The 14,030-nt window shown below is 55.4% G+C and overlaps 4 protein-coding genes across 4 annotated transcripts; 3 read left to right on the top strand and 1 right to left on the bottom strand.

The window, feature by feature from the left end:
• Window positions 1–397: 397 nt before the first annotated feature.
• On the top strand, window positions 398–1,301 carry MRS44_002864 (uncharacterized protein; the record flags this gene model as incomplete). Its single annotated transcript, XM_065622977.1, has 3 exons — window positions 398–402; window positions 490–832; window positions 870–1,301. 3 exons carry the CDS (start codon window positions 398–400, stop codon window positions 1,299–1,301), a joined length of 780 nt encoding a protein of 259 aa, XP_065479049.1.
• A 1,791-nt stretch (window positions 1,302–3,092) lies between these two features.
• Window positions 3,093–3,524, bottom strand: MRS44_002863 (uncharacterized protein; the record flags this gene model as incomplete). The annotated part of the gene is made up of 1 exon (XM_065622976.1): window positions 3,093–3,524. One exon carries the CDS (start codon window positions 3,522–3,524, stop codon window positions 3,093–3,095), a length of 432 nt encoding a protein of 143 aa, XP_065479048.1.
• A 3,074-nt stretch (window positions 3,525–6,598) lies between these two features.
• Window positions 6,599–7,997, top strand: MRS44_002862 (uncharacterized protein; the record flags this gene model as incomplete). The annotated part of the gene is made up of 3 exons (XM_065622975.1): window positions 6,599–6,866; window positions 6,934–7,386; window positions 7,747–7,997. 3 exons carry the CDS (start codon window positions 6,599–6,601, stop codon window positions 7,995–7,997), a joined length of 972 nt encoding a protein of 323 aa, XP_065479047.1.
• Window positions 7,998–9,711: 1,714 nt separating this feature from the next.
• MRS44_002861 (uncharacterized protein) lies at window positions 9,712–12,104 on the top strand (the record flags this gene model as incomplete). Its single annotated transcript, XM_065622974.1, has 3 exons — window positions 9,712–9,772; window positions 9,860–10,103; window positions 10,235–12,104. The coding sequence occupies 3 exons, from the start codon at window positions 9,712–9,714 to the stop codon at window positions 12,102–12,104; spliced, it is 2,175 nt and encodes a 724-aa protein (XP_065479046.1).
• Between the last annotated feature and the right edge of the window lie 1,926 nt (window positions 12,105–14,030).

Below are 14,030 nucleotides of genomic sequence, written 5' to 3'. Positions count from 1 at the left end.
TTCGCATAGGGCCCTTGTCCCCTTGTCCTAGTCTCGGGTGCTGCAGTTTTTCTCTCTGCATCGACAAGACCAGGACAGGGTCCTCACAGACCACGTATCTTCGGCAGCAAGGGCGGAAGAGGAGACAGACGACAGACCAGACCGACCCCATCATCTGCATGCGGCGGCGAGGGGAGGGAGCTCTTCGCATCGCATGCACTGTATGGGGTTTCATGTGGTGTTTGTTTCTGAGCCAGCCCGCACATTGCAGTGCGTCGACGGCGAGACTGACTGAGTTGTTAGCGCTGCTGCCGGCAACGTGGACGTCGTGAGCATCCATTGACGATTCCTAGGGCAAGCATATACAGTTCCCCTGCGTCTGCTGTTGCACGTAGCACCTGTGCTTCGGTTCCCTTACATGAGGTGAAGCCAGCCATGTGACTTGGGTAGCAGAGCTCCATGGCTGCAAAGGTGCGCTTGAGGTGCTTGTGCGACTGCACGTACGTGTAGCTTTGCTCCTGCATCGCATCTCGTTCCAGGAACGCCGCCGCTTCTCAACGGCCGTGAACTCTCGCACTCGTCTTTCTCTGCCCCAGAGGCTGGTGATTTGCAACACTTTGCCGCGCCGGGTCTTCGGCTGTGGGACCGGAAGCCGTTTCAACTGGAACTTTACGAAAGAGAAGAAAAAAAAAACGTTGAGTCACTTGCGGGTATCCTAGCCCTTGAGACTCACAAGTTCCCGTCTGTCCAGGTTTTCGTCAAGCTGGTTCGCTTCAGCTTCAACTCCAGCCCCAGGCCCCAGCCTCCGCCACGCCCCGTGATCAGCTCAACTCCATCACAGATCCCACCAGAGGTACTGTAGAGGTGTTGGGCCTCAAAAATGTTTGCAGCGCGGTCCGGTCCTAGCTAGATCCGCGGAGGCCAAGGCACGGAATGGGGATTCCTCATTTTTCTTTGGGCACCTGGTCTGCCGAAACCCGGCCCAAGTGCTGGAACATTTGCCGACACGCGGTAGGCGAAGACCAGATGGATCGTATGTTTCCTCGCCAGTGACCCCCCCAGCACTCCAGTTCCTGCCCTCATGCCCCGCGGCTCTACTCGGTGGTGTGCTCGCCAAAGCTCTCATGTGCGTCCCTGAATCCGTCAAGGTGATGGCCCCCCACCCTCTGTTGAGGCCCTTCAGAGAGGTGCGGGACGTCCCTGTCAGATTCTTCCTCGGCCCACCAACATCGATTGCCTCTTCAGGCAATGCGGCGGAGGAGAATCTCTGCAGAGCTGTGCACCACTCTTGGCCCTTTGTCTTGAAGAACCAATGGCCATGACCAATGGCCGACTCTGCCCACAATTGTTGGCGAGAAAACGGGAGACGGACACGGGCGGGCTAGTGGGACGGACCGGCTCTTGTTCTTTGTTCTCTGTGCCTTGAGCCCAGTCTCCGCCAGGCCCTGATGACCGCCACGATCTGGCCTGGGGCAATTCTGGAGCGGGTGAAAACGGCTGAGCTTGGTTGGCTCTGGCTGCATCCCGTTCTTTCGCCTCATCATGCTTGAGCCAGGCCTCGCTGGCATCGGACTGGAATTTGCCTCGTATGTGGTGTTACTCATTTTGCTAATCTCTGGCGGTCAGTTGGGAATTACGTCCATATCTCGCTCGTCTCATCTCATACCCCCCGTGTGACCCAGGCGGCCGCGGCCAAGTGCGTTCACATGAGCAGTTCGCCTCGAGGATCGTTAGGCTATCTGAGGTGCTACCGAGTAGTACGTGGGACTGCACTGCACGGCACTGTATGGATGCCATAATTGCCGTGGGGAGGAGAAAAGAGAGGGCGGTGACAGGTGCTTGTCAAAATTCCTCAACCTCGCAAAAGAGGGCCAAGAGGTGGGGTGATGCAGTTGACCGGTTGAGATGCATGCTGGGATCTGGAGCTTGTGCACTCTTGATCACACTAGGGCTTGACTAGCGCGGTGAAGCTCGCTGTAAGTCGTCTTGTCAGTTAGCAAACAGCTCCAGCTCCAGCTCCTAGCAGCTAAATCTGTGATAACGCAGGATGCCGTGTTCTTGCGTAAGGGTCGGCGAGATTAGTGTACGGGGCAGATGGTTGAGGGTGAGGGGTTTGTGAGCATGGTTGGTTCTCTAGCTGAACAATGTTGGATGGGGATATGCGATATGCACTCCAGGAACCAGCCTTGACTAATTGAGGTGTTGCAATGATGATCTCTCCGTAAAATGTCGATGCATCTGCGGTACCCGACGTGAAAAAACGCACATTGATGTGCCTGGTCAGAGATGCGATGTGACGCGACGTCTGTGGCATGCATTTCCAATGTCGAATAATGGGAGATCTTGGGTTGCGGGGTTGGATATTGAGATTCCCCGTGTTGCACGACTGCCAATTCTGGTGAGACGACACCAACCAGAGCAAAGCCCTACCTACCCTACGGAAGGTAAGGTAGCACAGTGACGGCAGATGAGGTGTCACACTGCCCTGGCTGCCGGGGAGGGGTGGCTCGGTGAGTGGTACAGTGCACGTGGAAACTGTATACCTGCGCTTGTGTAGACTACGGCTGAGGTAACTCGGAGGATGTGCTCCTCCAAACTCGCCCATTAACACAATGATGATAATTCTGAGTAGTGTAGGGTTTAGGAAATCATAACACCATTGATAATATTAGACGAGGACTTGACAAGTGGCGATCTGCGCTGTACAGCCGGGCCGAGCGACCGTTGTCAAAATCCCCGATCCGGCCCAGACCCAGTCCACGATTTGGATTCCTCTCTCGTCTATCTCCTCCCCTAGGGTAGGGCTGGCACGAATAACAACCACAACCCTCGGTTTGCGACAACATACACAAGAAACACATGTCTCGGACCATTGGCTGTCCGGTCTTGGCTAAGCTCATCGTCATTCCTGATCTTTACAAGCTACAACCTCCAACGTCTCGAGTTTGCCTCGCCTCGTGGATGGAGGGATGACTCGAGTCAACCTGCTATCAAGGCGTCGTCAAGGCGTCGTCAAGGCGTCGAACAGGATTCGGAGCTTTGATGGCCTTGGACAGACAATTTACTCACGATCCAATAACCATGCGAATATCTGTCTGGACTCCCCGATTGGCCTAACGTCCGTCAATCGCAATCCTGCGGGGGTATCCGATCCCGCCTAGCCTCTCTCCCAGGATCCCTGGTCCTGGGCTGTGTAATTCACCCCAAACCCTGCCTGCGAACCCTTGCCCGCCCAGCATCGATTTCTTCCCTTGCTCAGCTTTCTTCGCCCAGGCGTGACAACTGCCAGCGTTGATCCCTGACGTGCCTCGGAGAAGGAAACAAACGTGGAGCTGGCAGCGAGGACGGCGAGAAAGTGGCTTCTTGCGCCGTCGCAGACTAATGCCTCGTTCCCGCTTTGCTTCGCATGCCCGTCCAGCCTCCAGTGCGAATGCCTTGCATCCAGCATCAGACCATGGCCCGTGACGGCCAGATGGCACCTCGCGGATCTTCACCGACTGTTCCGCCCGCTCGAGACCGTCTCCAGGCGGCGCCGCCTCGTTCATCGTGGTGACGACGATTTAGCTGCTGTGGATTCGAGGCCCCGAGACAACGACAGCCACCCAGAGACTCTAGAAGGAACAGCCATGTCTCACAATCGTTCTCCATGCTGTCTCACCTAGACCTCTGCCCCAGGTGCGGACACGGCTTCTATGGCTTTCGTTGGCTGATCGGTCGGGCATGAAGTGAAGCCGACGATCAAGCTGTTTCTGCTGTTTCTGAGCCGTTGTGGCTCAGACATAGGACAAAGGTCCACATGACACGGACACGGGTGGTTGCTCCTCGAGATGCTCAGCGACAAGGCACAAAACGCAGGTGATCGAATATCGACAAGCAAGCGACCGAGGTTTCCCGACTCGTCCGATAACCTCCTCGTCCGCAACTCAATTGACGGTGCTTACTAGACGTGATCGTCATTGTCGACCGGGATGGTACGAATACGGCAAGTCGGGGAGGAGTGTCACTGTGAGCTCTCGTTTCTCATCTTTAATGCACTCACACTCCCCGGCATCACATCACAGTGCGCGTCCCTCCAACAGGACCATTTAACCCGTTACTTGTCGAAACCCCGGCCCTTCACCAATCCGCCCAGCCCTCTGACATTCTTCGCCTGCTTACTCCACTCTATTCCGTCGTCCCTGTCGACCATCAACGGGTTTTGAAAGCATATTCGCATCTTGCGCACCCACCAATTGATTGCCCAGAGCTCGCTGCTACACAATCTCACATGATGCCAGACTAATGCGACCTGCTCATCTCTGTGGGTGGTTGATTCACAGGCCGCATCTTGTTGACGAACACCTGGAGCCTCGGTGCTCGAGCAGCGGAGCCATGTCTGACAAATTCTCCATCGAGACGGAACGGCAAAACAAGTTTGCAAAAAAGGTGCATGGGAGGCTGGGCGGGGAAAGGAGGGATAAACGTGGATGCTCATGAACGATGAGCTCCTTACTCGGACAGGCACCACACAAGCCGCGGCCGCTCCGCTAAAGTGCAGCCATCTCTTTACTAGGCTTATCTGATGGCCCTTGGCAATCGACGGAGGCTTTTTTTCCTCAAGAGAGTCGCATTCTGGCTGTTGCTCTTCCGTCGGTGGCGGACGAGCCAGCAAGGGACCTGGTCAGCTGTCGCCTCGATCTAGCTTCAGCTCTCTCTGTCCTTGGAAGATCACGCGATTGCACCCTCAACGTGGCCAAAGCTCCTCTTAAGCGGACGGATATTCGTCAGGCTGTTGTTTCCTGTTTACAATCCTTTCATTACTGACGGGATGGAGGTCATGCTCATACTTTCTAGGACCCTGGATATGCACTTTTTAGCGTTCCGTCAAGGTTTGGGCCGGCCCGCCGAGGAGGGGAGGAGAAGCTCCATCTTGGACCCTTCAACGGTGGTGGCCCACGTTGCCCTGATGGTGTGTAAGTTGGTTCGATGGGCTTCACATTACAAACTCAAGGCACCGAACTCAATTCGAGGTCTGGGATCAAGAAATCTCTTGGCTCTCGGGTACGATACCATGATGGCTTGGATATCACATCCCAACGTCCCCGCGCCATCTCGGCTAGACCGTTTAAGACGTCGCAAAACGGACGTCCAATGTCTTGTGATGGCCGTTTGCAAACTAGCACTTCATCCTGGCACGTTGAGATGATGAGTCGCGTCGTGATGGAGGGTGAGGTCCGAATGTGATCGGGCTCGCTGGATTGGTGATGAAATGAGAGACCAGGGGGGGGGTTGCAAGCTGGCTTGAGATGGCGCCTGGATAGGAGCGGCGCCGTCTTGGAAAGTGCCAACGTAAATGAACCGTGAATAGTGCAGACACGGCATTTCGAGATCAACTTGGGAGTCAAACGGCACTGCTGGTACGGTCGGCTCGTGGCCGCAGATCAAACTCTGCCACCACTGCTGGTCGCAGATCGCTGCACGAGGCGATTAGCGTGTTTGCGAGAGGGAAACAATCGCAAGCAAGGCTTCGGGATTCGGAGCCTGTCAAGATCAGTGAGGGGGTTCGGACGAGCTGACGAGATGATGAATCTCCATGCCAACCGGGGTCGTCAGGAGGTGAGGGGGAGCTGAAGAAGGGGCATGACAAACTGCAGGCGGAGGAGAAGTGACCGAATTTCCATAATTAGCCCAGGCCGATAAGGATTTTGGCAGCTGTCGAGATCAATTTAGGCCGATGTCGCGCAGGGAATGTGGGCAAAATTAAAAATAGATGTTGGGATGTGATGAGATGTGATGGAACATGTTAGCGCTCGGGTGGTGTTGTGCATACCCGGCCAAACATGCTTAAGCGCCGGCCATGCGGGCTACTTTTTGACAAGGAATTTAGCCCAAAATTGGAAGCTAAGAAGGGGGCTAAATGATCTAGTGAGTGATGGACAGAAGTCTCCGGCGATGATGCCATGAGGATAACGGTAACCATAATCATGGTGGCTCTTTTCTGAGGCCTTGTCAGGGATCAGGGGTGACATGGCGCGGGCACGAGAGAAAGGCGATGAACAACCGGAGGCGGCCGGTAGTGTTTTTTTTTGTTCTTTGCAGCGGGGGCACAATGACTCGCATTGGTGGGGAGCTATGAAGGATTTGACTAGGCCGGACTTGGGAGACGGGCTTGAAGCTCGGCATGGCATCCGTGAAGCTATTGAGCTTGAGATGGACTGCTCCGGCACGATAGATGCTGTAGGTTTGCAGGAGGCGGTCGAGATGGTCTCATAGCGGAAAGGATATATTGTCAGACGACTCGGTCCTTTTGCCATAGACTTTTGAGGAAACAAGGGTAAATAGTAGGATAGGCATGCATCCTGGCAAGTAGGTTTGCAAACTACGTAGGTATGAGGAGTTGCGAGCGAACGTGACATGGATGTCGGAGCAAAGGGACTTTCAAGCTTGAGATGACAGTTGACGGCAGATAGGTTACCTGTTGGTTGTTAGCTGCAAGGTGCCGTCTGGCTTTACCTTCAATGGCTTGGCTTATCTATTTTTCCTGGTGGTGTAGGAGAGAAACGTGCCTCGGGCCAGTAGCAGCGCCAGCTTTGGACGGGGAATTTTGGGGGAGGGGATGGATCTGGCGGTTGGACAAACCATGATCGACTGTGGCACAGCCTCCTCCGCAAACCACGAGCAACGGGCATATGAAGATCTCATCTTGAAAAAAACAATACAAGGAACGGTGGCAGCCTCGACGACAGCCTCGGCGCCTTCAGCTACTAACAATAACAACAAGACCAACGCCAACGGCAACCCCATCGACGCCATCGAGAAGCCTCGTCTTGCCTTGCCTTGCCTTTCCGCTCCATGCCCGACACCCGTCATCGCCCGCCCGTCACATCGGTCGCTCACTGCATCGTCAAGTCTGTAAGGCCCCCGCCCATCCTGCCAGGGGTCCTGTAGGTCCAGAAACGTGCCCTCTGTGTGCAGCTGGCGAACCAGGACGACCCTGGAAAGGCCCTAGAACAAGGACCCCAGAGATAGTCGTCTTGTGGAACGTGATTGGCCAGAGCTCCCCTGCATCCCTGTCAAGCCACCTGCGGCTCGCGCTGAAGAAACAGACCAATCTTGATCGCTGGCCGGGGGAACAAGCAAGCGCCCCAGAAGACGCTAACCCTCTTTTGATCGAGCGTGCCCGCCGACCCCTGCCCCGCGGCAGGCGCTACGCATCGGTTGGTCCCGCGGGCCCCGCTCCTGCTGCACGAGCCAACGTTTCGTCACACCTCATCCGTCGAATCACGGGCCAGAAGTCGTCTTTTTCCAACGACACTACATGGCTCGGGGCCTGTTCAGCAGACCGACCTTTGCCCACGAAGAGGCAAGCAGAATTACACCTGGCCTGGCTGGCGCCAGAGGTGCGCACGAACCCTACCGCCACGGCCGGTCTTTTTTTCCTTTCCACTGCCTTTTTTGCGCTGCGAAAAGTCCGTCACGCGTATGGGATAGTACCTCGCTCCCCGCTGCGGCTCACAGCACATCGGCGTGTACCGCATACCTAGGTTAGGTCTGTCTGCCTGCAAAGCTTCCGTCGTGTAGTGGTGGTAGCGTCGTCCATGTGTCCTGTCGTCTTACGCCAGTTTCCTTGGTTGACGATGCTGCTCACTCCAACGGAACCATGTTGATGACCTCTTACCCTGTCTGCCACTGCTCACTCTGAGCTCACTGCTTGGTTTCTGACCCTGTTCCATCTAATGGACCCTTCAGATGCAAAAAGCTCGTGACTTGGAAAGAACGGAATATCAGGTCCTATCCATGGTCCACCTCAACCACCCCCGCGCCGCGGCTCGCCGAGAAGACGTCACCGTCTACCACCCCGGTCCCTAGTCCAGTCCAAGACGCATGTACCACTAGCCATTCCCGCATACATTTGCAAAGAGAGAATTGGTGTTGAGGAATTTGATACGCCATTCCCGGGGCTTCTCGACTCGGCTGCGGGCATCCGCTTGCAGGTCTTCCAGCCACGGGGCCTCGCTGCTGGCCAATCTGATGCCTGACCGCCTCTCTCGGAACTGTCATGCCCCCGTCTGGCCGTCTGTTGGGGCCATTTGAGAGAGACAGACATACAATTCATTGTCTGCCGTGCCCAGAGAGCGCCCCTGCCGCACTTTTCCCGAGTACGTTCTAGCCGGCCGTGGACCTCCGTCGCACGACTTGCGAGAGGCCCAGCGTGAACTGTGACTCGCAAACCGTGAATTGCTCAAACGGCGCATGGCTGCACTAGGGTGACCGTTTAATGAGTGCAATTCAATCACGATCGAATAGACTTTTCCGGCCGGCACAGTACACTAGGTCTGCCTGCTTAGCATGGGACGACCTTGCGATGGGCCATGAGGATGGAAGCTAGCGGCCAGAGTCTGATCAAGCACCCTTGTGCGACCTTTTCGTCCTTTACCCCTTCCGATGGACCTCCGCATCTGCAGATGCAGGAGCCGGATGAGCACCTCGCTGTCCGTCTGCGTCGACAGCTAGTCCACGATACGGTTGGGTGCTGCTGCCGCATGATCCAGCCAAGGTGGTTCAAGTTGTCGCCCGATTGAAGCATTCCCACGCCATCCATCCACCACGTCGAGATACAGATCTCCTGCAAGGAACTCGGTCCACGTTTGTTTTGTGTTTCTGACCGAAATGTCGGCTCTCGAGCAGTGATTAAACACAAACAATGGCATGGTTCAGAACCGGAAGCTCAACCGCCTTACAGGGCAGTTCTTGGGACGGGGGAGGGGAGGTGGAGGGCCTCAAAAGATAGAGTCAAAGCTCGCCGCCTCGCATATCCTCCCGCGAGGAGCTAGATCCGAAAAGGATCCAGCTAGCCAGCCTCCCCCCTCTCTCTGAGCTCTGGATGCAAGCAGAGTGGCTGCGTGGTATCCCCACGGACGTCCAGATGGGCACACCATGCGCGACTTTCCCCTTTGGATGAGGCACCCCTGCCCGTCGTCTCCAATTCTTCGCGCTCATCTATTCCTAGAGTGGAGATTCGATGGGCACTTGTTCTTGCAGAGCGACCGTCTTTGCCGGCCCATCCTCATTGGCTTCTCTAAGCGCAGTCGCTGTCTCTCGTGCCATGGCATGCCTCGTCGTGCATGATGCAAAAATAGCAACACGGTCGATGAATGGAAAGCCATGATCGAATCGCTCTGGATGGGCCGCGAGAGAGGCGGCCAAAATATAAGGATTTAGCCCTCCAGCAGCCGCCGAGAAATTTGCCCTCTTTCTTCCTCGTTGTGTTGTGTTTTTTGTGTGTTCAAGGCGAGAAGATCCAAGTGTCGACAGAGGTTTCCCTCTCCTCCAACCGCCCTCCTCCAAATCCTCCATCCCACTCTCCCGAATCATTCTTACGAATATCCAGTGAAGGGCAAGCTGGACTTGCTTGGAACCAGTCACTCCTTGCGACCAAACGGTTTAGAGTCTACATAATCGAAGCGAGACGAACAAGCGAACGAAGCGAAACGAAGCGAAAGCGTATTGGAAGAGAGAATCGTGATATTGATGCAAAGGGGCCTGGCTGCCACTTACACACGATTCTATACAATTCGCTCAGATCTTATCGATTCTGGTCGAAACAATAACGCTAATTTAATTGCACTCGTTGGATCGGAGTATTGTCAACTCCGACTCGACAGTCACATCCCTGGTCAGTTCAGTCTCTGTTTTCCTCAAGGCCCAACCTTTTCACAGTGACTGGACCCTCAGCGGCCCAGCCAGCCAGCCATGGAACCTGGGCAGTCCAGCCCAGCCCAGCCCTCAACGACAATCAGTCTAGGGGCCCTGGGTACCCTTCCCTTCCCTTCTCCATCCATATCCCGCCCGTGATCGTCTCCACACTACGGTACCGTGCGTGGTGGCTAACTCGACACAGTACCACGCCCCCCTAGCCTGGCACACCCCCTCCTCCCAGGCCCCAGCACGCCAATACTGTCCGGACCAGCATCGCAGGCTACAAATGTCTACGCTGCCCCCCGACCATCGCAAAGGCGCGCCGCGAGCAGCTGGAAACACAGTCAACATGGCTGTATCTCAGTCTTCCAAGGCCAAGCCGGCCTCAAAAGCCAGCAATGGCAAGCCCAGAACAAAGACGCAGATGCATCGCCGTTCAAGAACAGGTTAGTTTAGTTGCGCCGCCCACTTACACGCCCAGGAACTCATGAGGGTCCTCATGAGCGCCCTCACCTTTCTAGCTTCACTCTGGACAATCAAGACTGACCATTGCAACCACAGGCTGCTACACGTGCAGACTGCGACGCAAGAAGTGCGACGAGGGCTCGCCCATGTGCACCGCCTGCAAGCACCTGGGTTTGCAGTGCGAGTATAAACGACCCATGTGGTGGAGCAACAATGATATGCGACGCAAGCACAAGGACGACATCAAGATGATCATTAAGCGCAAGAAGCTTTCTGAGAAGTCGTCGCACAACATGCAGAACTCGGTCTCCAGCTCACCTCCAGGCCTCACCCGATCTCTGCCCACGTCCTCCTCCTTCACTGACACCCTCGACCGCACAAGGTCGGCCTCGATTGACTCGCACTTTTCCACTGCCTTCAACTTCAACAGCCCGCCCAGTGGCAACGAGTATGGCTTTGGTGCTCCCATGCACCCCGAGCTCATGTTCGGCAGCTACTCGCCCTATGAGATCGACGTCAAGACTGAGCGCCAGATGTTTGTCAACGATGTGCCCACTCTTCGCGAGTCGCACATCTCCACCTTTAGCACTTTCCAGACTCCTCCTCCCGCCGGCACAGTTCTGCCTCCAGGCCCTCTCGACAGTGAGTGGACTGAGCAGATCCGCAAGGAGTCGCTCTCTGAGGAGACGTTGAACTGCAACTTCTTCGACTTCTCCCACGGCCCCTCGGCCGAGACCAGACAGATCCAGATTGAGCTCGAGGAGAATGACCAGCGCCTGCTGGATCACTTCATCCAGTTCGTTCTGCCAACAATCTTCCCCATCCTCGAGTCAAACCAACATGGTTCAGTCAGCTCTGACCTGATCCTCCCCGCCCTTCAGTCCAACAGCGCCTATCTGCACTGCTGCCTCAGCGTCGCCGCCCAGCACCGCAAGTCGCACGCCAATGTCGCCGGCGAGGACATTGACGGTGACATTATGCGCCACCGCTACGCTACCATCTGGGCTCTCTGTGAAGCCCTGAAGAAGGATGAGAACCACCAGCAAATCCTTGAAGCCACCCTCGGCCTCATCTTCTTCCAGTCCGTGGTCGGCCGATATGACGATGGCCTGCTCGACATCCCCTGGCACCAACACTTCCAGGCCGCCATCAGCCTTGTGCAGAAGCTCGACCTCCCCGGCATCGTTGCCGACCCCACTAGGGCTTCGATGCAGACACCCTTCAACATGTCACTCACCTCTTGGATTGACATCCTTGGCGCCACCATGAAGGGACGATCACCAACCTTTGCCCACACCTACCGTGAGAAGCACCTTTCTCAGGTCAACCCCAGTCTTGGCCTGCGAGAGCTCATGGGCTGCGATGATCGGGTCATGTACCTCATCTCAGAGATTGCCTGCCTCGAGTCCCTCAAGAAGGACGGCATGGACGACTTTACTCTCTGCCAGCACGTCTCAGCTCTTGGTGAGCAGATCAGCTTGACCGAGATGGGCGATGCAGGCCCCAAGATGCCCTTCAATGCCAATGGCAGCCTTTCGCCCAAGCAGCTGTCCAAAAACATGACAATGGCTTTCCGCATTGCTGCGCGCATCTTCCTTTGCAGCCTGGTCCCTGGCTTCAACCCCAACCAGCCCTCTCCCATGGGCCTGGTTGAGAAGCTGACCTCGGTGCTTCAGCATATCCCCTCTGGCCCCAACGGGTTTGACCGCAACCTTGCCTGGGTCTACCTGATCGGCGGCTCCATCAGCGTCCCTGGCAGCACGTTCCGGGCCTTCTTTGAGGACCGCCTTGCTCAGCTGGGTGACCTGGCCAAGTTTGGGTCGATGGGCCGCGTGGCGACTCTTCTGCACGAGGTCTGGCTGCAGAATGATAACCTCTCGGGCGCTAGCTCGCCCGGGTCTTCGGCGTCTGAGATGACCCAGCCGCACATCCACTGGCGGGATGTCATGGAGATGAAGGGATGGGACTTCTTGTTGATCTGAGCTTCACCCCAGCACCGCTTCTACAGAGCCTTCAACAGCTGGCCTTTGAAGGGTAGTGGGCGCGAGCATGCTGGTTGAGGCCCCATGGGTCATCCCAGCAACAAGTTGTACCCTCACCTTCTTTTCCATGAGGGCGGCGTAGGTCCGTCTCACAAGGCGATGCAGGCATTTGCCAGCCGCCGAGGACCGGGATCGGGAGCATGTGCTCCCTTGTCCTTTATGAGGCATTATCATTCACTTCTTATCACTTTTGGCCCCTTCTGGGGTTTCAAGAGTGGACATTTCCTATTATACTTTCTTTTTTTTACACGACGTTCTTCATTTACAATGATACCTACTGGGATGGGACCTTTATAGAGGAAGCCGCAAGGCGTTTTGGGCTGGAATTGAGCCTTCAGAGAAGAACTCGACACTTGGAGACACGCACACACCACTTCTCGACACACACTTTGGGATACAACGGGGCTGGGGAAGCAAAGAAGCATGGCATTGTGGAGGTTGCATGACGGAGGTTGTGGACGATTGGCTGGAGTGAAGCATGAGGGTGGCAGAGAGTCACGACCATATGCAGGAACAATGGGACAACGATAGGACGGATACGACAATGGATGCTAGGGGAGGGGTTTCTTTCTTTGGATTGGATTGGATTGGGTTGGGACGAGTACCGCAAGACTCGGGATCGTTCGCTTTTTTCATATTCGTCATCATCATCATTTCATGGTCATGGTCATCTATATACCAAGCGGGCAATGGTACAGGGGAGGACATGGAAAACGGCGCAGGGCAGGTTTCTGGCATTGGCATTAGGCATAGGTGGGATTGGGGGGTAGGGAAGGATGATGATGATACTGTATGTATGAGATGGGATTTTGAAGCTCTGGGTAGCTCGGATATGGGCTAGCTCCCAGACTGGGGAAGTAGATGAGAAAGAAAGAAAGAAATCATGTGTAATGACAGAGTACAAGGATTCTTTACAGCTAGCTTGACATTGACACTGACAGACAGGATGTGGCTGGCTGACTACCTAGACAAAGACACAAACTCTTGTATTGGACACACGCCTCTCTCCAGTTGTGATGCTACCTTGGTTGTTTCGGCATCTCCTTTGGAAGAAACGGAATCAGATGAGATCAGATGAGGCGAGAAGACCTAATGGATTGCAAGGTCGCCAAATGGGCCCAAAACGGGGACAAGGCCCGAGATGGCGAGAGGTTGTTGAGCTGAGCTGCCGGGATGAGTTTAAATGCCTCTCTTTCTCTTTACAGTGCTTGATCCGCTGCTGGGACAGAGCAGAGTTGGATTTCAGCAGGCATGAACCCCCAGTCCCTGCAAGCCGTTGAAAGATGGCGGGTAAGCAGCATCACACCACACACACTCTTTACAAGGTACAGTACAGCTATTACTACCTACATAGAAGGATGGAAGCTATGAAGAGGGCAGAGATCGGGCAGGGTGTCATCAACGGTGGGTGACCTCTTTTGGAGACCCTGCTTTGGATGCACTGCGTGGCCTGACGAGAGTGGAAGATTAGATTAGCAGGAATAGCCTTGTACCCCTGGGGAATGCGATGCGATGCGATGCAAATGCGGGTGCACAATGCAATGGTCTTTTCTGTCTTTGGTATTCCGGGGGAAGAGAAGCCGTGAGGTTATGTAGTCATGACATGATGGACACCTAACAATAACTATTCTGTGCTGCAGTGAAGCCATCCATCCATCCCATATGTAGACGCAATGTAATGTAATGCAGAGCTAGAGGATTCCCCTCCTGGCCTTGTCTTCCCGCCCGCCCCCGGACGGGTGAGCGCGGCCCGTTTGGCTCGTCTAGCTTAGCTACTGCAGCAGCAAAGGGCAGGCCAGAGTCAGAGGGACCAGCGCAGCAGCGCATTAAAGCCTGCGTTGATCTAAGGTACGGGGAAGCGAGGCT

The sequence above is a fragment of the Fusarium solani genome, assembly GCF_023522795.1.
Source record: "Fusarium solani strain SB1 chromosome Unknown bctg00000001, whole genome shotgun sequence".
Lineage (NCBI taxonomy): Eukaryota > Fungi > Ascomycota > Sordariomycetes > Hypocreales > Nectriaceae > Fusarium > Fusarium solani.
Note: the sequence above shows the minus strand (reverse complement) of the source record. Positions and strands in the feature narration are given on the sequence as shown.